The 27,200-nt window shown below is 38.3% G+C and overlaps 1 protein-coding gene and 1 long non-coding RNA gene across 4 annotated transcripts; one reads left to right on the top strand and one right to left on the bottom strand.

The window, feature by feature from the left end:
• Positions 1 to 634: 634 nt before the first annotated feature.
• On the top strand, positions 635 to 2,900 carry LOC141613599 (protein FAR-RED IMPAIRED RESPONSE 1-like). Its single transcript, XM_074432342.1, has 4 exons — positions 635 to 1,013; positions 1,808 to 2,309; positions 2,444 to 2,578; positions 2,669 to 2,900. The coding sequence occupies exons 1-4, from the start codon at positions 635 to 637 to the stop codon at positions 2,898 to 2,900; spliced, it is 1,248 nt and encodes a 415-aa protein (XP_074288443.1).
• Positions 2,901 to 8,213: 5,313 nt separating this feature from the next.
• Positions 8,214 to 11,783, bottom strand: LOC141611764 (uncharacterized). Of its 3 annotated transcripts, none has more exons than XR_012528727.1 (6): positions 11,498 to 11,783; positions 10,368 to 10,453; positions 9,854 to 9,949; positions 9,551 to 9,709; positions 9,350 to 9,442; positions 8,214 to 8,527 (listed from the first exon to the last, which is right to left on the bottom strand). It is a non-coding gene; the product is annotated as an uncharacterized LOC141611764 (long non-coding RNA). The 3 variants fall into 3 exon arrangements; XR_012528728.1 differs by having other exon boundaries at positions 9,551 to 9,761; positions 11,498 to 11,742; XR_012528729.1 differs by having other exon boundaries at positions 9,547 to 9,709; positions 11,498 to 11,740.
• Positions 11,784 to 27,200: the final 15,417 nt, after the last annotated feature.

The following is a 27,200-nucleotide window of genomic DNA, read 5'->3' as shown; positions in this document are numbered from 1 at the left end:
AGTATTACTGTAACAATGTTACTCTTTGTAATACCACCGTTGTATTTCAGGTCACTAATAGTCGTATTTTCCTTTTTGTATTACAGACTCAAGTACTGTCACTCAACCCCATTCTACGCCAATTGTCCAAGAGCAACCCAATCCTCAACCAAATAATCAGCTTGTTCTGTCTCACACGCCTAATGGAAGTGAGCGCTGGATGCGTGTGGTTGAGCACAAGTTTAGACCTACCATTGGTGCGTTTTCGCCTCCCTTGAGGGCCGGAATCAAGTTCTACGAGGTTTATGCTCGGGCATGTGGATTTACCCCTCGGAAGCACGGTACAAAAACACTACGAGGTGGTGTTACACACCAAAAATTCATAGTCTGCAACCGTCAAGGGTTCAGGGAATATAAACCGAAACAGCGTCACAGAACCAAGGATGATGAGAATATGGGTGATGGTTCGTCCACAGCTATTACAGTTACACGGCGAGTTAAAATCACAAGAATTGGATGCCGAGCGTACGTCAGATTTGCCCTTCTACATGGCCTTGATGGCCCAACTATGATTGACGAGTTTTAAAGTCCACAATCATCGTCTCACCTCTCGTCTGTAACGAGAGATCTCGATAAGATTTCACGATCCCTTGATATGTTCCAGAAGACGCTTATCTTGGACAACTCCAAGTTGAATATTGGCGCTGGATTGACCTTTAGACAGGTTAAGGAACTTGTCAATGGGTATGAAAATATCGGTGCTACATTGATAGATTTTAAGAACTTTCAAAGAGATATCAAGTGCTACATTGGGTTAAGAGATGCTGACCTTTTCATCGATCGACTCGAGAAACTCAAAGCGACCCAACCCCAGTTCTACTTCGCCTATGATGTTGATCCGCAAAACCGTCTAACAAAGTTCTTTTGGGCTGATGCTACATGTATTAGAAACTACTCATTCTTTGGGGATGCTGTGAGCTTCGACCCTACTTACGGAACCAACAAATATGATATGGTTTTTACTCCATTCACAGGTGTTAATCACCACAGAAAGTAGGTGTTGTTTGCCGGTTGTCTCCTATTACACGAGGATGACATCTCCTTCCAATAGACCTTTCAGCATTTCTTGACTGCCATGGGACAAAAAGAGTCGCAGTTCATGATCACGGATCAATGCCCTGCCATAAAGAAGGTAATAGTGTGACAATGTTCTTTATCAAATGAGACTTACTTAAATTTATTGTACCACAACTTTCTGACTCCAACTACCACTGTTCCATCTCTTCCTCTTTTACAAGGTTATTCAATAACAATGTTATCAGAACTAAATTACTAACATATAATTTACTCACTTGCTCTTTCCCTATCACCGGTCAATATCACGTTCGACTTGTTTGTTTCATTATGACGGCATACAACAGGCTTTCCTTCGTATTCAAGACAACTAGGCATCGTTATTGTATGTGGCATATTACACAAAAGATCATGGACAAAGTTGGTTCAAAGACTTTGCGAGACACGGACTTCCTTGCTCGCTTCAACGCCGTTGTTTGGGACCACGATATGGAGTCGTCGGAGTTCGAAGAGAAGTGGCGAAGGTCATTTCAGATTTCCAAATGGAAGATAATGATTGGTTGACTACAATGTTCGACGACAGACACCATTGGATTCCTGCCTACCATCGTGACCTTGCCTTGGGCTGCATATTAAGAACAACACAACGATCAGAAAGTACAAATTCGTTTTTCAAGCGCTATGAGAATCACTTTGGTACACTGGTCAAATTTTGGATGAGGTAAACAACTCTTTTTCATTCCTTACGATGCAGGAACAGTGTATGTTACAGTACCATTGCTTCATTGTTACATAAATAATTTGTTGCCGAATCCTTGTTGCATTAAAACCAGGTTCCAAACTGCTATGGACCAGCAGCGCTATACACGAAGGTGCGATGATTATAACAGCGACCACTCATTCCCTGAGCTTAAGACAGAATTACCTATAGAAAAGCATGGCGCTATTATATACACACATGCTGTGTTCAAGGTGTTTCAAGAAGAAGTAATGGATGCCAACTCATGTGGTGTTGATGACTTTGAGAAGGAGGAGCATGTGCGCATAATTCATGTAACCAATGATGAGAGAGACAGAATTTTCAAGGTGAGGTTCGACCTTAGAAGCACAGATGCAGTATGCGAGTGTAAACTTTTCGAAAGAATTGGATTACTCTGCAGGCATATTGTGTGGGTGTACAAGGGCAAAGGAATTGGGCGAATACCAAGCAAGTACATTGTAGATCGTTGGCTAAATAACACACACGCAACGAACAGGTTTGATTCGAAAACATTATTACAGTGACAGGTTTGACTTGTTACAGTAATTGTTTTACAGTAACATTGTAACCATAATTTCTTATAGTAACATTGTCACCATGATAAATAGTAACCTGCTGTTTTACTTCCAGGCTTGATTCGAATGGGAATGTCATTGACGATTCATATATGGCTACGTCTAATAACAGTCATTTGTGCAACGTATGGTCAGAGTTCTGTCAGATAGTTGGTGTTCTCAAAACTTTACCTACTGAACACACGGAAGAGTTAGCATCCCTCCTAGTTGAGTTCCGGTAGAAGTTATGTATTGAACCGCTTACAAAAGACCAAGAGGTGGAGATTCTGTTGGGCTGCAGCTCGTCGTCTGAAGTCACTATCCACCCTCCGGAACAAGCATGCAACAAGGGCAGCGGAAAAAGATTGAAGTCAGCTAAACAACAGGCCATTGAAAAAGCAGCCAAGCCAAAGAGGCTATGTGCATACTGCAAAGAAAGAGTTACCCACGACAGGAGAACATGCCCTCTTCGCATAGTTGATGAACCTGCTGAGAAAGCAGCTAAAAAGAAAAAAAGTTTGATACTGTTATGATGTTACAGTAACATTGTGACCTTATCAATAATTAGTAGGATTTTGTGTTGTTGTGACAATAATATGTCACAGTAAAAATAAAAAGTAGAATTGTGTGTTGCTGTGACAATAACATGTCACAGTAAAAAGTCATTCGATTTTCCTACATCATAGTTAACATTTTATACAGCACTAAGAACATTTTATACAGCAATAAATATTGTTTTAGGACCATTTTCCGTCCCGTTATAGGAGCATATTTCCTAAGTTTTATAGTAACAGTGTTATACGATTTGTTTTGTAAATATGCCCTTTGTTTAAGGATTTCGCGGTGCCGCCTAATCCAACCCTAAACCCTTTTCCGTCCCGTTTTAGGAGCGTTTTTCCCCAAATTTAAATCCCGTCCACGACAGGGTATCACCCGTCCTTCCCTAGGGTTAGTTTTGGTTTTACTGTAACAGTGTTGTACTACAAACAATCTTTATTTAAGGAAAAGGGTTTAGGGTTGGATTAGGCGGCTCCGCGAAGCGGTGCCGCCTAATCAAACCCTAAACCCTTTTCCGTCCCGTTTTAGGAGCGTTTTTCCCCAAATTTAAATCCCGTCCACGACAGGGTATAACCCGTCCTTCCCTAGGGTTTAGTTTTGGTTTTACTGTAACAGTGTTGTACTACGAACAACCTTTGTTTAAGGAAAAGGGTTTAGGGTTGGATTAGACGGCTCCAAGAAGCGGTGCCGCCTAATCCAACCCTAAACCCTTTTCTGTCCCGTTTTAGGAGCGTTTTTCCCCAAATTTAAATCCCGTCCACGACAGGGTATCACCCGTCCTTCCCTAGGGTTAGTTTTGATTTTACTGTAACAGTGTTGTACTACAAACAATCTTTGTTGAAGGAAAAGGGTTTAGGGTTGGATTAGGCGGCTCCGCGAAGCGGTGCCGCCTAATCCAACCCTAAACCCTTTTCCGTCCCGTTTTAGGAGCGTTTTTCCCCAAATTTAAATCCCGTCCACGACAGGGTATCACCCGTCCTTCCCTAGGGTTTAGTTTTGGTTTTACTGTAACAATGTTGTACTACGAACAACCTTTGTTTAAGGAAAAGGGTTTAGGGTTGGATTAGACGGCTCCGCGAAGCGGTGCCGCCTAATCCTACCCTAAACCCTTTTCTGTCCCGTTTTAGGAGCGTTTTTCCCCAAATTTAAATCCCGTCCACGACAGGGTATCACCCGTCCTTCCATAGGGTTTAGTTTAGGATTTTTTGCACCACGATTTTTTAAGGAAAAGGGTTTAGGGTTGGATTAGGCGGCTCCACGAAGCGGTACCGCCTAATCCAACCCTAAACCCTTTTCCGTCCCGTTTTAGGACCGTTTTTCCCCAAATTTAAATCCCGTCCACGATAGGGTATCACCCGTCCTTCCCTAGGGTTTAGTTTTGGTTTTACTGTAACAATGTTGTACTACGAACAACCTTTGTTTAAGGAAAAGGGTTTAGGGTTGGATTAGGCGGCTCCGCGAAGCGGTGCCGCCTAATCCAATCCTTAACCCTTTTCCGTCCCGTTTTAGGAGCGTTTTTCCCCAAATTTAAATCCCGTCCACGACAGGGTATCACCCGTCCTTCCCTAGGGTTTAGTTTTGGTTTTATTTAATGTGTGTTGTACTACGAACAACCTTTGTTTAAGGAAAAGGGTTTAGGGTTGGATTAGGCGGCACCGCGAAGCGGTGCCGCCTAATCCAACCCTATACCCTTTTCCATCCCGTTTTAGGAGCATTTTTCCCCAAATTTAAATCCCGTCCACGACAGGGTATCACCCGTCCTTCCCTAGGGTTTAGTTTTGGTTTTACTGTAACAGTGTTGTACTCCGAACTACCTTTGTTTAAGGAAAAGGGTTTAGGGTTGGATTAGGCGGCTCCGTGAAGCGGTGCCGCCTAATCCAACCCTAAACCCTTTTCCGTCCCGTTTTAGGAGCATTTTTCCCCAAATTTAAATCCCGTCCACGACATGGTATCACCCGTCCTTCCCTAGGGTTTATTTTTGGTTTTACTGTAACAGTGTTGTACTACGAAGAACCTTTGTTTAAGGGAAAGGGTTTAGGGTTGGATTAGGCGGCACCGCGAAGCGGTGCCTCCTAATCCAACCCTAAACCCTTTTCCGTCCCGTTTTAGGAGCGTATTTTGACAATTTTAAACATAGTTACATAATCGTTGTTCAATTTAATATACCACATTTCTAATAGTAAATTGGACAATTAACCGAATTAAGATGTCATTCATTAAAAACAAGTGTTACAAACACTGATTAAAAACGAAATACTACCAAACAGTAACAGTAGTTAACTTAAATATAAGCTGTCACAGTAAGCATAAACGGTAATAGTTAAGGAAATATTAAATATTTTACTCCGTTCTTAGTCGTTTGTTCACAGAAGGAGAATGAACGCTGCTTTCGCCCTCTAGCAACTCCTTTTTCAGAATATTCCTGTAACCTTCCATCTCTTCAATAGCTTTGACAACAAGAGGCCACTTCATGTTAATCGAAGGGTTGACTTTAGCATATGACTCCCTAAGAGTCAGTAACACCAAGGAGAAACGACGGTCTAAATCAGTTTCAGTCTATTTCTTCACCTTATTTTCTTCTAGCAGTTTCCCAATACACTTGTTTTCCGCCATCAGAAACTTGAGATGAGCTTCAGCATTGTTCAAGTCTTTTTCAAGCACTTGTACTCGTTCTAGCATTTCTATTACCTTACTATAAGATGATATAACCTGCTCAAGTAATGAATCTCTATGCCTTGTCATTTCTTCCAGTTCAAACTTGGTGTCTTCCAGTTTCCTTTGAATTCGTTCCATTTTTCTCTTGCTGAAAAAAAAAAAAACCTATTAAAACAGAAAAATAAATTGTTTTCTCTAAATTAAAGAAAACAAAATCTATTTATAAATAAACATAAACTGTAACGCTGTTACTTTCCGTAATAACATTAGAGCAAGGTAGTCATATAATAGATGAAATTTTAGCAACAATTGTAATATTAAACCATCCATAATCTTTATAGATATTTAATATTACAAAAGATTAAAAAAAAATTAGAAATGAAAAACCTTTGAATTTGTCTTGGCTTATTTTTTTGTTTAGAAAATGAAGTGTAAATGTTGAATGAAAATGAGATTATTTATAGATAATTGAAAAAAACAAAACAATTTTTTTTTAAAAAATAAAAAAAATATCTGCCTTGAAAAATGTCACTTTGAAGAAAGTGAAAAACTGTTTTAGAAAGATAACTCCTGCAGATTGTAGAATTCAAAGCGTCAAAAACGTGTGTTACAGTAACATAATTGTGTTTTTTTTAAAATGAGATTATTTATAGATAATTGAAAAAAACAAAACAGTTATTTTTTTTTAAAAAAAAAATTAACTGCTTTAAAAATCACTTTTATTAACTGCTTTGAAAACTGTTTTTAAAAGATGATTGATATTAACCACGTGCCTGTTCCCCATAATTAAGTCCAGTTATAAATGCTGCACAGAGTGGAAAATTCAAAACGTCAAAATCTTTTATTATAATTTTCATTTATTACTATCACAGTGTTACAGTAACATTATTTTCATTTTGTCTCGACTTCTTTTGTTAAAAAAAAAAACACTTACATTTTAAAAACTGTTTTCAAAATTAAATGCTTTAAAAAACAGTTAATTTTTGAATTCGAAAAGACAAAATAAGACATGAAATTTATCGAACCCATGTTTCGTTTTCCCTATGAAGTGCAGTTATAACAGCTGCAAGAGTGAAGAATTCAAAACGTCAAATTATATTTTCTTTTTTCACTTTTGCAATCATCACATCACATTCTGATAACATTGTTAATGAATTCTCGCATATAATAAGTTATTATTATAAAGAATAAACTTATTAGTAATATATTCCAAAATATTCCAAAATATGTTCCACTGCCTATGACATGACCACTATTACGTTGTTAAAGTAACATTGTTTTAGAGTACATCACTTGATTTTCACTTTAAACCGAAGTACAGGCATTTCGGTGTTGAGTGTCTGACAATTCATGTTCCGTTGCCTTCCCTTTGAGCATTCTAGCGGCTTCCCTCCTTGCAGCTATATCAGGCCAGATTGTTTTCTTTGATTTTTTGATGATTTCAACAACGTCCAACAATTCAGCCCGTATTTTGTTGATGTCGACCATGAGCAAACATGCGAAAGAATTTGGGAAGCACATGCCCGCCGATAAAATGTGTTGTTGAGCAAAGAAGACTTGTTTGAATATCCCAAAAATTGGAGACTACATCATAGTGATACAGTGACTCTTCAAATACGAAGCTTTGTTTACGCCATTTAAACTTCACTTTTACCACAGGATAGTGGAGCATTTCGATTACCCTCACGTCGCCCTTTGTGTCCAGGTAGGCACTCATGCAACCGGCACGTCGAAAATGAACATTAATTTCCTTTTACTATCAATTAAGAAATCAGATAATCAACAATGTTACAAAGATAGGTGTAACAATAACACTTTGAAAGAACATAAAAATGTTACAAAGATAGGTATTATCGTAACATCAAATCAAATCGTAAACATACAATTTGACAACTCGGGGGACTTATCATTGTTTGCGATGTCGTAAGTGAATGAAGACTCCCAGTTAGCATACGATTGACTGTCGATCACACTAATCTCTTTGCTGAGGAAATTAATACACACACAAAAGTAGTGATAGCCATCCAAACAAGGTATAAAATTAAGTTCGGCATCAAGTCTGTAATTTGCGTTGCTCGCGTTGATGAAATTATCCCAAATTTCAAACAACTCGTTTTTTATATCAGACTGTTCACTATCCTCTTGCATCACGGCCAAGAGAGCATCTTTGTAGTTTTTAAAAAAAAAATAAAAAAAAAATGTAAGGGTTAGATTTCCCTTGTAAAAGAATCATATGTTATTGAACAGAAGCAGACATTTAACACCGATGCAACTTACCATGTGACCTAGTCCTAAGTAAAGTATGGTTGGCCCTGCTGCCCTTGTGCCACTACAACAAACAGCTTACATTTTCGACGCTTTTTAAGGTACTTTTCGACGCTTAAAAGCGTCGGAATTTTATTTCTCGACGCTTACAAAAGCGTGGGGTTTTGGGCCGTCAGGATTTAGTGACGCTTTTCAGCGTCAACCTTGTCTACGCTTTGTTCCGTCGAAGCGTTTTAAGAGCGACGCTTTTTTGCGTCAGAATCTCTTGATACATAATTTCATCAGTTTTTTCAATTCTTTCATGTCTTATGCTCATAACCTATTAGAAGAAGTATTCAAGGAAATTAAAAGGAGCTAAATGATACAAATTTAAAATCCATGAAGAATATCCCATCAAATTTTATTATTGATAAATGAAATAGCAGAGTATAGTATATGGTATCGGTATATGGTATCGTACAATAGATGAAAATTTACAAGATTTATAAGAGTACAAAATTAGGATTACATTGTATTAAACTTTAACCTACACTCTTCCGAAAAATACAGGAAATATACACATTATTACTTCAAGATCTTGTATTGTATCTCACAATGGCATGGTACTCTGCTTCAGGGATACCGAGATGCTCGATGTCGATGTCCATGAGCTTCATTTCAAAATCCAATATGTTATCTTAGTCTGTCATAAACACACACAACAATAATAATCAATATCTCACTTCAGCTAATCAAATATAGAATCACAACAATGCAAGTGAAGAATCACCCAATTATAACAACAGATAAAGCGGTTTCAAGTATTGTGATGCCCGTAGCTGAAACTTGTTACTTAAGCTAATATGATATTCTACGATGTCTTATTCTACTTCATCACACTTGAGAAGACAATCGCTTGTAGTAATGTAAGACGTGTTTCAAAAGTAGTGTAATGTTTCAAAATTTCGACATATTCTCCAAGGATCTCAAGTCACTGAATGCAAAACTTCTCTCTTTGCTGAGCAAGAAAGTCACTATCTGAAATAGAAAGCTCTACAACATACTCATCCCCTTCTGGTTCAGCATTTGGTAAAACCGCATTCACATTATCAGGATGTGTATACACCATACAATTAGACATTTCTGGAGTCCCATGACTGACAATCCTATCTAGTTGTATCAGGGAGTGGTAGCTTGACAAAAAACAAATACCAACTCAGTCACTCCCCTTCACAAAGATTTTCCACACTTTGTTTAGCCAATTTCACAGAGATTTTTCTACTTCAATTTATTTTATTTTTTGGTGAAATTAAGGACCACATTGTACTAACTCTTAATTAACAATTTCAATATTACAAGAAATGCCATCAAATTCCCTACTTAACCCTATGTGAACCACTTATAGTGTTCTAGTACCCCCACTTATATAACTTACATTGTTTCAGTATTATATTTTTTAGAGCGAAAAACCAATGTGGAAGGGGAGGTCCTACGCTATTCGCAAATCTTAGATCAAAGTGAGTACCTGGAAAGTTCGGTTGCGTTAGAAGCATCCGGTAGAAGCTTCTCTTGAAGCAGCCAAAACCACAGCCTGTTCATTGCTAGTATTTTTAAACTCCTGCTCATGTAAATAAAAATTAAAAAAAAAAAAAATTAAAAAACACAGCTTATTTTTGGTAAAAACAGATGAGCGATGTTAGAAAGGTGTTCCAGAGGGCGTACTTACGTCAATAGCTGCACTTTTGACCAGTTCAGCAGCAGCAGCACCTGCAGCTTTCACAGCTTCAGCTTCCACAGCTGCATTGGCAGACCTAGCTTCAGCTTCGGCAGCTCTAACAGCTGACTTCAGAAGGTCTAAAATATCCTTTGTGGCAATTTTGCACTCCTAAAAGAAGTCATCAGTATCTTCATCGTGAATTGATATTCCATGACCACTTCTATCCATCATTTTTAGCATATCATCATGTAAGTCTCGAACATGCCACTAATATACAAGGAATTAGAAATAAGCGAATGTTCGACAACTTACATAGCTAAATTTTCGCTCAAGTAGATTAGATGAGTATATGCCCTATTCCCAGCAGGCCACCGCCCTTGTTCTACTCTCTTTCATAAATTCTAAAACCTGAGAAATAGAAAAGAAAGAATGAAATGTGAGTGACTGAAATCATAACATCAATACTTATAATCATAAACAATTCTAATGTAACACAAGGACTTGTTAAATCGTTTAGTAGCTAGCTACGGTCAATGAGTCTTAAGCCTAAAATCATACTTCACTGCCAAATATAACTCAACATTTAGTAGACAGTCTTTCTAAATGTTTAATATTACAACATTAAACATTTCTTTCATCATTAGGCATGATGTTAAACAAGAATTGAATACATGAAGATTAACCTTTCTAAAACAAACAATTATTGAAATGGACAAACCAAATAAGCATTATCCTCCATGAAGCTGAGAGAATTATATACAAACACAGTCCATAACTACAAGGACTGAAGACATTAAAAAACTAACACAACCAAAAATACAAAAACCTGATGAAAGATAATTGACTTGTTTTGTCCAACTCCGACTGAAATCACTAGATATGAGGTATTTGCAATCACATTGATCAAAGATCCTGCAAAGAACAACATGAAATATCAATCGACAGATTGAATAGACAGCCATTTAAGATGAATAACCTTGTTTTGTGTGAGGTGAGGGCCGAGGGATGAGGGAAGGGAACTGAGGAGTGAGAACCAGTTAGGGTTTATTTTTGGTTTTCGATATGTTTAAGCGCTTCTTTTATCCTTTTCAATTTCAATTGCGTTCTACCAAGTTTTCTTATTTTCGAAATGCAGGTTAGTTGAAAGCAGGCAGGCCCTATCGTTTGACCACATAACAAAATATCAAGAGGATGCGCTTAAGCAAATATGAGGTGGGCGCCTTGGGAAAACGTCAATAATGAGAACATAATCAAGAAAACAAGCAAGTTGTAGTAGTGAATGATAAATGTGTTTATGGATGGCGAGAGACATAAAGAGGCACAATTTACAGTACACTAATAAACAAGACAACCATACAGGAAATCAATGTCAATTGCCTTCCTAAGGCTATGCAATCAAGAGGTATTAATTTGTACCTACTTGGTATTCGTCAAAGTTTATTTGCAGTGATGTTGAAAGAGCATGTAATCAATAAACAATAACATAAGAGCTAAACAAAAAGGACGAGAGAAACTCAGAAACATGAGCATTGCAAGACAAATGATTGATCTACAAGCATATCAAACTACAATAGTGAAGGTAAAGTTATTCAATACATATATCTTGTATGACAAAATCCTTATTACGAAAAAAACGTACAAATTAATAATACAATAAGGAGAACTAAATGAAACAAAGTAACAACTGCAAAATATTGAAATGACGGAAAGAGTCGGCGCCTAAATCAGTAAATAAACCCTAACTTAATGAAAATCAATGGTTTCACACACAAAATTAGAATTAAAATCATGTAAACAGATAATAAGAACATAATCAAAACTCAAAATTAATAACTTCAAATTGAATCTAAAAACTTAAACCAAGAACCCTAATTTAAATTTCAAAATTTCGCTTAAAAATCAACACAAAAGGTAAGAAATACTCCAGATTAGGGTTGATTGGAAGTAAATACTTACGAGACGCTTATGGACCATGGTAGTGAATTACAATTGTAGTTGATGAACCGAGAATGAGAGCAGTGAATCGAAATATACGGTAAGGGGTAAAGGACGATTGCATCCGAGAAGGAGAACAATGAATCGAAATAAGTTTCTAGATCTGATAGGGTTTGTTTTACTTTGGGAGATGAAAAAAGGTTTGGTGCTTTAAATTTTCAGAACTGCGCTCGATCAAATGTTTTTTCTTTAGGATGAGCGGGCACTTGAAAATTTTGATGCACTGAATTGTTGAAATGAATAAGATGGGCTCGACGCTCGGAAAGGCGTCGAGCCTAAAGCGTCATCAAAGCAAGGGTTTTGTAGTAGTGTGCCTTCTTGCTGTTCTTGACATAATTCAAGAGTACAGACCAACATTCAAACACCATCCAATTTGTGTGACTCCTAGGACGTAGTGAGAGTATATCATCTCTTGTCAACCTCCTGTTGTCTCCAAACGCAGCCAGGATCTCACTGTTACATAACCATAAGAGTCAGATTACTCAAGAGTTTTCGCAGAAACTGTGTAACATAAACAGTGTTTCAAGAACACTTTTACAGAAACAATGTAACAAAGAACACTTTTACAAAAAGAATAACAAGTATTTTACCCTTTGTGGAAGTCGATATCATCCATAAACGCATAATCAAGAACGTGCCTTCTCAGATTAGTTGTACTAGACAGCAGTTTCTGATTTGCTCTCATAAATTCAGAGACTAGGAATATTTCACCGTCAATTTCACCATGACCTAGAGAACATCCCATAGCATCATCATTATGAAATTTAAATATTATCTCCTCATCTTCACCAATTTCTCTAGGAGAACGCTTGTAAGCAACCGACTTCACCCTCGGCTTTTTGGGCTCTTCCTCCTTTTGTTTTTCCTGTGGTTCCTTATTTTTTCCTCTTCCTTTTTTTCCTTCTTCTCTTCCCGCCTTCTTTTTTGCAGCAGCTTTTTCTTCAGCTGTTCCCTTTCATTCCTGAATTTTGATATCCTCCCTTGCACCTCTTTTCGTACTTGATTCAAGTCGCTAAGAACAAGTATTGCACATATTTCAGCACGGTACAATATTCTTTTCCGTTCATCCCCCAGCTCACAGTAAAAAACATTCCCCGTGTAGAAAGCCATGTGCATCATCATGAAAACTCCACAATCCACATTTTTTGCAATGCTCTGCCTTTTAAATTTCACATTCTGCAGTGGAAAACTTTCCACTTTGGAGCCTTTTGCTATTTGCATGTCTGACAACATTTTCCCCATGATATTTGCCTGCACAAAAAGTAATATCATTCATCGTATCTATGTTCTCAGTAACAATGATTTCCAAATTGTTTAATGGAAATTTAAAAGTATAACATTGTTACTGTAAGTAGAGGAACTTACCGCACTTCTTGCCATTTTTGCTTTTCGGGATCTGGCATATAAGGGTTTGTTGTCTAGGTAGTCAACGGTTTGCGACATGAAATTTATGCAAGCACAGAAAAAGTGGTCCTCAAGAATGAGTGGAATGAATATCTGCAATTAAGCAGATATATATCATTGTTAAACAGAACTTCTATACACTCTACTTATATAAGAATAATAAAAAAAATTAACAGTAATGTGGTTTATCATATCACGATTGAAATTCAAAGGACTCGGGTTGTATTTAATCCAATGTCCAAGGACAAAGAAAAACTTCACCTTCTAAATCTCTGTTATGAACGGGTTTTCCAAGAGCCATAGTTGCTAATGCGTCCTATAAATATAAATACAAAGTCAATAAACATTATAGAAACACAAAATCAATAAGAATAAAAATTTATTTATTACAAGAATATTACATACATTGACCCAAGCCCATGAAGATCCTCAATGGTGTATCACTTGCTACCTTTACAAGATGAGGTCATTGAGCAACATTGACCAACATTCAGTCACCATTAAATAAATAAGCTCACCAGGAGCCAATGAAATTATATCTTCCCTTGGAATGAAGTGATACTTCCCATACGAGACAAGCCTTTTCCTGTTGGACAATGAGATGTAATAGTCGAACACCTTTTAATAGAGTAATGTGATTTAACAAGAATAACTATTCAAATTGAAACAAGATTCACTTGTAAAGTAAAACGTTTTGTTTATCACAGTGCAAGAGTAAATAAAGTACTCACGTAGCTGAGAGGTTCTCGTCATCGTCGATAAAACAATAGTCAATTATTTCTTTCCTAACTTCAAGAATAGGCACCATTATCTCCTTGTGTTTTATCATAGTCTTGGACACAAGTGTTAGATCCGGAGCTGGTAGGCCACATTCGATTGTGTAGCCGTAGCAAGGATCCATCACGCGCATCCAGTCTTCAGTTGTTTCGACATGTAATAAATAGTGGTCGCCGGTATCTTCGTCGTAATCGGCATACATGATCTCATCACTGCAATCATCGATAATATCAACTTCATCATCGCGTCATCTTCGCTACTGACCGATCGACTGACTAGTTATTGGTTCTTCGTCGCCAACTGTCTCATCACCAGGCTCACTGGGTTTTTCTCCTTCCTCGCCTTTTTCATCATTCCTATCGGCGTCTTCATTACCAGTTTCTTCATCCTCCTTACTTTTATTTTCGTTTTTATCTCCAACACTGTCTTCATCTTTATCATCATCATTCTCTTCATCTGGTTTTTCATTGCCATCATCCTCTTCTTCATCTTTATCGTCATCTTCCTTTTCATTTCCCTCACTGGTTGGTTGGTCATCATCCTGGCCTGATGCATCATCATCGACCTCTTCCTTGTTATCTGTGGCACAAGTAATTGAATTGAATATAAATTACTAATATTTTTCGGACCAACAATGCCTCATAGTTATACTAACAGTGTTACTGTAAATTTGCTACTTCAATTACCTTCAGAAGATCCTTCTTCAGCTGCCTCAGTCGTTGGGTTCTCTTCAGCTTGGCCCGATGCATCATCTTCGGCCTCTTCCTTGTCATCTGTGAAGCAGATAATTGAATATATATATATATCACTGTAAACTTCTGATAAAACTACGACACAGTAACAGCGTTACTGTAACAGTGTTACAGTAACAGTGTTAACAGTGTTACATCAGCTAATACAACGAGTGCAAATAGATTTCTCTATTACCTTCGGGAGATCCTTCTTCAGCTGCCTCATTGGATGGGTTGTCTTCAGGCTTGCCTGATTCATCAACTTCCGCCTCTTCCTCGTCATCTGTGTCACAGGTAATTGGATTCAATATATATTAACAATTTTTCTTTGAACCAAAAAAGGCATAATAGATACACTGTAAATTTCTGTTAAAATTACGTCAAAGTAACATTGTTACAGTTACATCCTCTGACACAACGAGTTTAAATAGATTCCTCAATTACCTTCAGGAGATGCCTCTTCACCTGCCTCACTAGTTGGGTTATCTTCAGGCTGGCCTGATGCATCACCTTCGGGCTCTTCCTTGTCATCTGTGTAGCAGATAATGAATATATATTACTAAATTGTTTGTTAAAGAAGCACCCAAAGAATGTAAAAGCGTATAACAAAGATTACACAATTACCTTCACCGATCCATCTTCCGGCTCGCTAGTTGTTTTGTCACCCCCGCCCGATGCATCATATTCATCAGCATCATCGTTTTCATCTAAAAGGAAAGTAATTGAATATTAGTAATTATTTGTAAAATGAAAACTCTATAACAGCGATGATGTAACAGTGTTAGTGCAAGTGATTAGATTATTGTAGTAGTGTTACTATATTACCTTCATCAGATGCATCTTTATCATCCTCGCCACTTCCATCTTTGTCGTCTTCATTTTCTTCGTATTTATCATCCTCCTCCTCTTCATCTCCGTCATCCTCTTCACCTTTGCCAGATTCATCCTCTTCATCTGCATCATCGTCTTCATCTGCATCATCCTGTTCCTCTGCATCATCCTCTTCATCTGCATCAGAAGTAAGTAATTTAATATTATATTACTAACTATAAATATATATAACATAATACAGTAACAGTGTTATTGTAAAACTATAACTAAAAGTAATAACAGTAACACTGTTACTCGATCTATTACCTTCACCAGATTGGCATTCAACATCCTCTACATCCTCCTCTTTGTCCTCTTTGTCTTCTTCCTCTTCATCCTCCTTTTCCTTTTCATCCTGTTCATCGTCTTCCTCCTCATCGGCACTTTCTTCATCGTTATCTATGTCCGTGACACCCTCTTGAAGCCTCTTGTTTTTAAGACGACTCTCAACATCGCCGCCATCATCACCGTCCTCATCATCATTCTCCCCATCATCAGTCCCGTCATCATCGTTGCCATCATCAGTCCCGTCCTCATCATCACTTTCCACTCCACCCTCCATCTCATCTTGCCTGCCCTCACCACCCGCCTCCTCATCTTCCGTGCCCTCGTCATGAACCTCCTCATCCTCCTCATCATCTTTTTCATGATGTTGCTCACTTAAACTGCTCAATACCTCATTTACCAGGGATTCTGACTTAACTGTCCTAGGACTTTTCTCTGTTGGAAATGGTTTCAACTTCCTACTGGCTTTGGACCTTGTATATACTGGGAAGTCATTCGCCCTCCTCTTCAATGATTCAGCCTTTCGTACAACATCTTCGGTATATTTAAGGCATTCAGGCTTTAGTGGTGATTTCTGTTTCTGCTTCGATTCGAAAACCTTCAGTCGCTGAGCAAATCTCTCGTGAACAAGGTTGGAATCCCTTCTATACATCAGCAACATCAGGTCGGTCTCCTAAGTCAATAAACCAGACAGAAAGAAACGAATTAGATACCAGATTTGGGAGTTGTAACAATTGCACACAATTAAAATTATAAAAACAACTCACATCAACAACTTTTTCCTTCAACTCGGCATCTGTGTCAATGCCAGGAAGCTTCTCCATCAAGATGTACTCCCTTCCCTCACTATTCTTAAGAAAAACTGCCTCGTCATCCTCACCCTCATCAGATTCTGCCCATCCTATTTACATAAACATATTAGTAATTAGTAATTTATATTAATAATTAACAATATAGTAAGGTAACATGATAATGTTATTACAAAGAAAGCCATTACAAGAACGATATTACGGTGACCATATTACGATGACAATATTACACGACAAAGGCCACATTACCTTCAGTTGGGGATCCCTTGCCAAGACAAATAGGATAGACAGTCTCTGACATCTTATCAGCTTCTAGACAGCCAATCTTTCCTTCGTCTTTGACGGTTTTTGAAAGACTTTCATCTGTCCAATGCTGTATCAGAGGTAAGTCAGTTGGTTGTACCTCGCCATTGAACTCAAACCGGTGAATGTAGGCCAACAGTAGCACCACAATACACCCACAAAGACACTTAACCATTCCTGTCTTCAACCCCTTGACACCCTCAGCTACCTTCTCAAAGACATACTTTGACCAATTAAAACGTTTTATTTTTTAAACATCGTCCACAGCCTTCAACAGCCTGAAATCAACAGAATAATTTGGAGTCGGCGCTAAAAAAGTGGAGAGCGCATAAAGAACGAACACCTGCTTAAACTCATCACCGCAGCGCCTTTGTTATTCTTAAACCAACTAGTCACCAAATCTAGCTTGAAGTTCTGTGGTTTGAGAGATGTTGAACTTCCTTCTCCATTTTTTTTTAACTCGGTGTCCTCGGCTGGGATCCGCGACCATCGCGGTCAAGACCACATTATTACCCTTCACCGGCGGTAAAAATAGGTCATGAACATCATACTTGTGACAAAGACAAACTCCTCGATTCAAGAACATGAACCTTGAAAATGTCGTAATCAAAAGCCTTAACAAGCAAGTCTCATTAGCCCTAAGGGACTACGATATATTCATGTTTAATAGTCCTCCAAAACCAATTTCTTTAATGGCTTTCTTTTGCTTTACGGAAAACTTGCTTATAACATCGACCAACGGCTGGGCCCCCGCACTTAGTTGGGTATTTATCCTACTGTAATAAGGAAGTGTAAATTAGCACCACCGCTAAACAAAAGTGTGACACTATTTTATGCCAACAAACCAAAGAAGAAGAAAGCAACAAAACAAGGATACGAAAGAAAGGTGTTATTCTTTAACACCGAAACTTTAAACAACTCAACACGACGAACAAATAAACCAAGAGAAAGGAGAACGGTAACACACATTAATTGCTCATTTATTAAAAATTATTAACCCTAATTTTGAAGCGAAAAACTAGAACGCAAAAAATCAATTACTCACTCCGAGCAAAACAGTTAGGCTAAATTTATTACGAATCAGTATAATCGACACAAACAACAACAATAACAACAAGAACAACAACAACCTAATTTTTTAATGGAAAATTAATTTCCTTCTACGATCAATTAACAAACAAGTATAATCGACAATGTTACAAAGACATCTCATATAAAGAGTAAGCTTGAAACAAAGATAAAAATGTTACAAAGATAGGTGTTATTCTTGTAACACTCAAATCAAATCAAACTTTAAACATACAAGTTTTGGCCACTAGAAAGACATATACTTTTTTAAGACTTCTTGTTTTTCAGCCTTCACCACCGTCTTGGCTGGTCTCTTCTCTGTTTTAGCCCTCTTCGAAGTTTTGGAGCTGACGCTCGAGTTATCCGAAACCTCATAATCTCTATCACTTTCTTCTTCAAATGACATGGGCTTATCTCTAGGTCTCTTTTTTGTTACTCGTACTGGTTTCTTTGTTTTTCCACCTTTTTTGGCACTGCGTTTGTCGGTTTCTTTTTTACAGACACCTTCACGCTCTCTTTCTTGCTTACTACCTTTTCTGGTATTGGCTCTTTTGCCGCTGAAACTTTCTTTTTTGCTACAACCTTCTCCGCCGTCTTTTGTTTGGGCACTTTCTTTGCCACCTCTTCTGTCACCAACTCGCAGATTTGGCCATTCTTTGCGCTTCGGTCCGACCCTTTGTTCTGATAACTTTTTTGGGCACCTCTTCTTTTGGCTCCTTTGCAACCGATTTTGATTGCTTAGTCGCTGCCTTTGACGTTGGCACAGTTGCTGCCTTTTGAGGAGGTGCACTTGCTTGCTTCTCAATGGGCACCGATTGCTCCTTCGACAACACTGGCACATCATGCGACGGCTCTTCTGCTGCCTTCTTCCTCGGCACATTGGTTTCTTTTTTACTTTGCTAGATCGGAACCTTCGCAGCCTGCTCCTTTGGTACTGCTGCTGGTGGCTTAAGCACCTTTTCAGAAGGCACCTTACTTTCCTTCACTGGCACCTTTTTTGAAGGAGCAGGTGTTGCCTGGCGTAGACTCTCTGTAGGCACCTTCGTCGCCTTTTCAGCTGTAGGATTTGACAGCTTTTCGTTCTGCATCTTCTTAGTCGGCTTTGGCACGTTCTCTGTCGGCACCTTTTTGCTCTGTGTCTTCTCTGATGCGGCCACTTTAGCCTTCTTAGTGGGAGCTGATTTCTAAGGTACCTCTTCTTTCCAGACATTGTTATTTTCAAAAATTAAAATCAGAAGTTGAAGAACTATTAAATTGAAAAGACAACTATTAAATTAAAAAGGAATGATGGTAGTCAAGTCGTTGAAGAAATGACAAATGGAATTCGAATAATGGCGGTCGAATAATTTTTTAAAGATCAATTGATTCTGTTTTACTGTAACAATGAGACAATATATCATAAACCCTAATAGTAGTGACTTGCGGTCGAGTAAAGATTTTTAGACACATACTCAGATGCATGAGATGCTTCGACTTCCTTCTGTGCTGTTGGTTTTGATGGCTTCTGTGTCGGCACCTTTTTGCTAGGTGTCTTCTCTGATGCTGCTACTTTTGCCTTCTTCGTCGCAGCTGATTTCTCGGGCACCTTCGCTTTCCTGACATTGTTTTTCCAAAAATCAAAATCAGAATAAGATTAAAATTAAATCAATTACAGCTACTACACTGATAGGTAATGATGCTGCTCTTTAAAAGGATAGGGGATAGTATACGCTGTTACTGTATTAGTGTTACAGTAACATTGTTAATGTATATCAGTTGAGAAATATTATAAACTTCAGGAAAAGGGACATTTCATGCAAATCACTAACAACTCAACACAACGAAGAGTCATAGGGACATACTGATCCGCATGAGATGCTTCAACGTTTTTCGGTGCTGGCATTTTGGAAGGCTTCTGTGTCAGCGCTTTTTTGCTCGCTGTCTTTTCCGAAGCTTCCACTTTAGCCTTCTTAATGACGACAGATTTCTCAGTTACTACGTCTGTTTTCCTGACATTGTTTATCAAAAAACCAAAATAGAATAACATTAAAACTAAAACAATTACAGCTATTAAACTGAAGCAGAATGATGGTGGACGAGTCTGACAAAGAATGTGGAATGGAACAAGAATGATAGTATCCTCAGAGAATGAGACAGTGTTACAGTATTGTCAAACAATTGTTTTGATATAAAACTACAAAACATCAAGTTCTGAGCAATTCTTTGCTCTTGAAAAGGATAGAGGATACATTTTTACTCTGATAGTGTTACAGTAACATTGTTAATGTAGATCTGTTGAGAAATATTATTAATTTCAGGAAAAGGGACATTTCATGCAAATCAGCTCAACACGACGGAGAGTTATAGGGACATACTGATCGGCATGAGATGCTTCGACGTTTTTTTTGTGCTGACGGTTTGGAAGGCTTCTGTGTCGGCGCTTTTTTGCTCGCTGTCTTTTCCGATGCTTCCACTTTAGCCTTCTTACTGACGGCAGATTTTTCAGGTACTACCTCTGCTTTCCTGAGATTGTTTATCAAAAAACCAAAACAGAATAACATTAAAACTAAAACAATTACAGCTATTAAACTGAAGAGGAATGATGGTGGACGAGTCTGAGAAAGAATGTGGAATGGAATAAGAATGATAGTATCCTCACAGAATGAGACAGTGTTACAGTATTGTCAAACAATTGTTTTGATATAAAACTACGTAACACTGTTACAGAAGCAATTGTTGCTCTTTAAAACGATAGGGGATACACTTTTACTATGACAGCTTTTTACGAGAATATTGTTATCAGAGATTTGTTCGAAAATATTATTAATTTCAGGAAAATGAACATTCCCTGCAAATCACAAATAACTCAACACGACGAACAAATAAATCAATCGAAAGCAGAACGGTAACACACATTAATTGCTCATTTATTACAAATCATTAACCTTAATTTTGAAGCGAAAAACTAGAACGCAGAAAATCAATTACTCACTTCGAGCAAAACAGTTAGCCTAAATCAATTACAACAGCAACATTAACAACAAGAATTGTAATAACCTAATTTTTTTTACTGAAAACTCAATTTCTTTCTTCGATTAATTAATAAACGCTTCAAATCACTATAATCGAGACTAACAACAACAACAATAACAACAACAACAACAACAGTAATAACCTAATTTTTTACTGAAAACTCAATTTCTTTCTTCGATCAATTAATAAACGCTTCAAATCACTATAATCGAGACTAACAACAACAACAATAACAACAACAACAACAACAACAACAACAACAATAATAACCTAATTTTTTACTGAAAACTCAATTTCTTTCTTCGATCAATTAATAAACGCTTCAAATCACTATAATCGAGACTAACAACAACAACAATAACAACAACAACAATAATAACCTAATTTTTCGCGGAAAAATCAATTTCCTGCTTTGAGCAAAATAGAAACCCTAAATCGATGATTATTTGAAGAAAAAAGAGTATAATCAACACTAAAAACAACAACAATAACAACAATAATAGCAACAACAACAACATGCAGTGGCGAAATAAGTTTAAAATCAATATAATGAAATAGAGCGATTTTATACCTCTTCGTCATCTTCGAAACGATTGTTCTGAGTAAATATAATAATGATCTTCACTTGATTAGTGCGATTTTGCTTGATGTAATAAAATTTCTGGAAAAAATTTAGGGTTTAGTGAATTAACTGCCAGAGAGAAAGAGAGAGAAGCGGTTTTTAGAGGGAGAGAGAGGCGTTTTAGAGAGAGAAAAGGAAGTGAAAATTTATGAGGAATAATGAATGTGTCGTTCTTATTATATCAGCGCGCCTACTTTTTTTTTTTATTAAATTAAAATACGTGTCATAATCAGGACGGTTGGATCAAAAGATCCAACGGTTCTTATTGATATGCTAGACTCATCTAAGATGATAGACTCATGGGATGCTCACTCTATATATATATATATATATATATATAATATATATATAGTGAATTAATGATTAATTAAGGTGGATTAGTAATTGTAGTGAGAGAAGGGTGCTAATGACCCCTTAATCCCTTTTTTTTTTTGTTTCAATCTCACTCATCCATCTTCCATCATCCAATGGCTTGGATGGGGACTTATGGAGTCAGAGGAAAGGGGAGTTGTTTCAATCTCACTCATCCATCTTCCATCATCCAATGGCTTGGATGGGGACTTATGGAGTCATAGGAAAGGGGAGTACTCAAGTGATCCCTTCTATATATATATATATATATATATATATATATATATATATGTGTGTGTGTGTGTGTGTATGTGTGGGTAAATATCCGTATAATACCCTTTAAATTTAGGACTATAACGTAAATTTAACATGCGAATATCGTCATAAAACATAAATACAATATAGAAACGATAAGGAATTAGAATCAACCTCGGGTCCTTATAGTGCGGCGTAAAGAACAGAAATCAACAGAGATTCCCTCCTAATTGTTGCACCCAAGACCTTGTCCGAGAAATGCCCTTGTGCTAGAACGTGTTCTCCGATTGCCTTGCAATATTGGGAGAACTTGTTGTGAGTTTTTCTCGAGATGTGAGATCTCGGTTTCAGAGAAAAGCTTGATCTCCAAAACCCTAATTTCTGTGTAAATGAAATTGTCTAGGTCACAAAAGAGAGAGATGCTCTCTTTTGTTAGCTCGGCCAGCCGTGGGTTTTAGGGGGAAGTGGGCTTTCCACTTTCTCCTAATATTTTAACCTGTGGTCCGATCAAATCCGCTAAAATGTATATGACGGGTTATATTATAAATCATCATCGGTTATCGGTTATTAATACATCGACTAATAATACGGATTAGTTGAAGTATTAATACGTGTCCGACAAAGACAATATTGTATAATTAAATTCAATATACATTTAATTAAATATAAAACGCTTATATTTAATTTTACGAATTAATCAAGTTAATTCGCTTAGCCCATAATATTTAATCCGTATTAAATATAATATCTCAACATCACATTTTGACTAATTAATAGTCAAATAACTCAGACTAACTGGTTAGTCAATTTTGGCATCTACATGACAGTATTTTCATACCGTCACATCTCTCGAACGTATCCTATAGGTGTGACTTTTAGGGACCAGTTGATCACCGCCATCCGTATGACAATAACGTCAAACTTATCTAGCAAGCCAACCGTTATTGATAAACGTGGATCAACCGATAATAATACCAAAAGTATGCCCTTTGATCCTTTTAGAGGTTTATAAGTCCTTGCACTAACTGTTAAGGACACCAACCCCAACAAGCTCCCACTTGTCCGTACAAGTGTATGTGCAATGACGTTATCCGCACTAACTGGAGGACACAAGCTCCAACAAACTCCCACTTGTCCGTACAAGTGTATGTGCGATAACCGATTCTCATATTCATTTAAAATTTCTCCCACTCAATGTAAAACAATTTGCAGATCTGGATCCACAAAGGTCGTATTTTACAATCGATCTGTATCTAGAGTGGTTTCCCCGACTAGAGAGTAACTTAACTGATAAACCGAATCCGTATCCGAGCATGGCCATGCATTTCAGTTACAGCTCCTCGAGTGGCCCTGTGAAATATCGAGTACCTGGTAAAGGCTGAATATTTCCTTCAACTCGACTCCTTCCGATCTAAGCACAAAGATGAAATGACCCGAAAAAAAATCTACTTGGCCCCCTGTTACGGATGACCGTGAGAAAGAAACCAAAGTCACCCAAAATCTGCCGTAGTCTCAAGAGACAGTCGATAGTCAAAAGATTCGACTCTAAGGATCACCATGGAAGTCCTATCCACGACCGGGCAGCGAATGTTATAAAACATTTAGGACTCCACGTCGATGTCACAATGGTGTCCTACGAAATATCCGTATAAATCGCCTCTCGTGATTGGTCACCAACTGGTTGACTTATGGCTCGTTGAACCCACCATCAACCAACGTCACAAAATAATTGCCAGAGTTATCAGCTCATGTGGGCAATTAAGGACTGAAAAAGATATGATGTTTGTTCAGTTCACTTTGTGGTGTTCAAAATTGTCGTACAATTCCACATGAAAAACAAAATATATATATATAATATCAAAACGATGATGTCGTATAGAGTACAAAGGAGAATGAATCTAATCCATAAAAGAGTACTACAACTCAGGAACACGTTTGATTCCCATGGAATTTACGTGCCCTTCATGCTTATCTTGTCGTAATGCTTTAGTGAGAGAATCACTATGTTATTATCTCAGTAGCAATCTTTTCTATCACTACTTCCTTTTGCTCCACGTAATCCTGGATTAGATGAGCTTTCCGTTGTACATGTCTAGATTTGTTGCTAGACTTTGGCTCCTTAGCTTGGAAGATGGCACCACTATTGTCGCAATAGATGGTGATCGGGTCATTCGAACTAGGCACTACAGAGAGCCCATGTAAGAACTGACGCATCCATATCGCTTCCTTTGTAGCTTCAGACGCGGCATAGTACTCGGACTCGGTCGTAGAATCTGTTTAGTAACAGTTTGTTTCGAACTCTTCCAAATGATCAGCGCCATTAAGAGTAAAAACGAATCCAGACCGAGATTTCGAGTCATCTCGATCCGTTTGGAAGCTAGCATCTGCAGAATCGGTTGCGCATAGCTTTTGTTCGCCTCCATAAGTCAATGCCCAATCTTTAGTCCTCCGGAGGTACTTAAGAATGTTCTTGACAGCCAACCAATGTGATTCACCTGGATGCTGTTGGAATCGACTTGTCATACTCAATGCATATGCCACGTCCGGACGTGTGCATATCATGGCATACATGATTGATCCTATAGCCGAGGCATAAGGGATCCGTGTCATGCGCTCTTTCTCTTCCGGTGTCTCTGGTGCCTGAGACTTGCTCAAATGCACCCCTGGAGCCATAGGAAGGAACCCCTTCTTGGAGTTAGTCATGCTGAATCTCTCTAGGACTTTGTCTATGTAAGACTCTCGATCGAGAGATAACATCCGTCGTGATCTATCTCGATAGATACGGATGCCTAGAATTCTTTGTGCCTCTCCCAGATCTTTCATCTGGAAATGGTTTTTCAACCATACTTTCACCGAAGTTAAGAGAGGTATGTCATTCCCAATCAGGAGTATGGCGTCAACATACAATATTAGGAAGACAATCTTGCTCCCACTCGACTTGATATATAAACATGGTTCCTCGACCGATCGAGTAAATCCATTTTCTTTTATCACTTGGTCGAAGCGATGATTCCAACTCCTTGATGCTTGCTTAAGTCCATAAATGGAACGCTTAAGCTTGCACACTTTCTTAGGATGCACTGGATTGATGAAACCTTCGGGTTGCACCATGTACAACTCTTCCTCCAAAAATCCGTTTAAGAAGGCGGTTTTCACGTCCATTTGCCAAATTTCATAGTCATGAAAAGCGGCAATCGCTAAGATAATCCGAATGGAACGCAGCATAACTACGGGTGCAAAAATCTCATCGTAGTGCAAACCTGGCACTTGGGTGAAACCTTTAGCAACTAGTCGTGCTTTGTAGATATCTTGTTGACCTTCCACAGAATGCTTTATCTTGTAAATCCATTTGCATTGAAGGGGACGAACCTTAGCAGGTAAGTCAACAAGATCCCACACGTTGTTCTCATACATGGAGTCCATCTCGGATTGCATGGCCTCAAGCCATAGCTTTGAGTCAGAACTTGTCATGGCACCTTTATAGGTTGCGGGTTCACTACTCGTTAAGAGTAGAACGTCATCTATGTCATGTTCCTCGACCATACCAATGTATCTGTCCGGAGGAATAGAGACTCTTCCCGACCTCCTAGGTTCCTCAGGAATATTCACCGCAGCCGGGATTGAAGGAACAGGTTCCTCCAATGGTTGCTCGGTGTTTGGTTCTGGAATCTCCGACAGGTCGAAGGTTCTATCACTCTTTGCATTCTCGAGAAATTCCTTCTCTAAGAATGTCGCACTAGCCGCAACAAAAACGCGTTGTTCGGTTGGCGAATAGAAGTAATGACCAAGCGTTCCTTTAGGATAACCTATAAAGTATGTCTTGACCGATCGCGGGCCGAGCTTATCCTCGTGTCTCCACTTGACATAAGCCTCGCAGCCCCAAACCCGTATAAAGGACAAGTTAGGGACCGTTCCCTTCCATAGTTCATATGGAGTCTTGTCAACAGCTTTAGACGGACTTCGGTTAAGTATTAGAGCGGCCGACATAAGAGCATAACCCCATAATGAATCAGGTAAAACCGTGTGACTCATCATGGATCGAACCATATCAAGTAGTGTTCGATTTCTCCGTTCGGACACACCATTCAACCGAGGTGTTCCAGTGGAGTTAATCGTAGGGCAATCCCACGGTCCTTTAGGTGTTGATCAAACTCGTGAGAAAGATACTCGCCACCACGATCCGAACGTAGTGTTTTAATCTTTCTACCTAATAGGTTCTGTACCCTATTTTGGTATTCCTTGAATTTCTCAAAGGATTCACTTTTGTGCTTCATTAAGTAGACATAGCCATATCTACTCAAATCGTCCGTGAAAGTGATGAAATACCTATAGCCTTCTCGTGCGGTGATTGACATAGGACCACATACATCCGTGTGTATGAGCCCTAATAGGTCAGCAGCGCGCATTCCAACACCTTTGAAGGAAATCCGAGTCATCTTACCGATGAGACATGATTCACACGTGCCAAATGATTGAAAATCAAAGGCCGAGATAGCTCCATGTTTGATGAGCTGTTTTACGCGTTTCTCATTAATGTGTCCCATACGGGAGTGCCATAGATACGTTTGATCTTTGTCACCAACCTTTAACTTTTTATTCATTACGTGTAATATTTCGGTGGTCCGATCTAAAACATAAATTCCGTTCATGGAGACTCGCCTTGTCAGAAATCATATCGTGTAATGAGAAAATGCAAGTATTATTCTCTATTACAAATGAAAAACCAAGTTTATCAAGTGCAGAAACTGAAATAATGTTTTTCGAAAGACTAGGTACATAATAGCAGTCATATAATGACAACTCAAATCCGCTAGGAAGCTGGATCACATATGTCCCCTTTGAGATGGCAGCTACTCTTGCTCCATTCCCGACACGCAGTCCACCTCACCCTTTACGAGGGGTTCGATGTTTCGGAGCCCCCGCACATGATTACACAGATGAGAACCACAACCAGTATCAAGTACCCAAGTTCCGTAACTTGCGTGGTTAATCTCAATCATATGAATAAAAGTAGAAGAAGAAGACATACCAACAGGTTTAACACGACCTGCTTTTAAGTCCTCATGATAAACAGGACATGTGCGTCTCCAATGCCCAGTCATGTGGCAGTGATGGCATTCCATGTTTTCATTCTTGCTCTTTGTCGCGCCTGATGAGTTACTCGACTCACCAGGACC

Source organism: Silene latifolia, chromosome 11 (genome assembly GCF_048544455.1).
Source record: "Silene latifolia isolate original U9 population chromosome 11, ASM4854445v1, whole genome shotgun sequence".
Classification (NCBI taxonomy): Eukaryota; Viridiplantae; Streptophyta; class Magnoliopsida; order Caryophyllales; family Caryophyllaceae; genus Silene; species Silene latifolia.
Note: the sequence above shows the minus strand (reverse complement) of the source record. Positions and strands in the feature narration are given on the sequence as shown.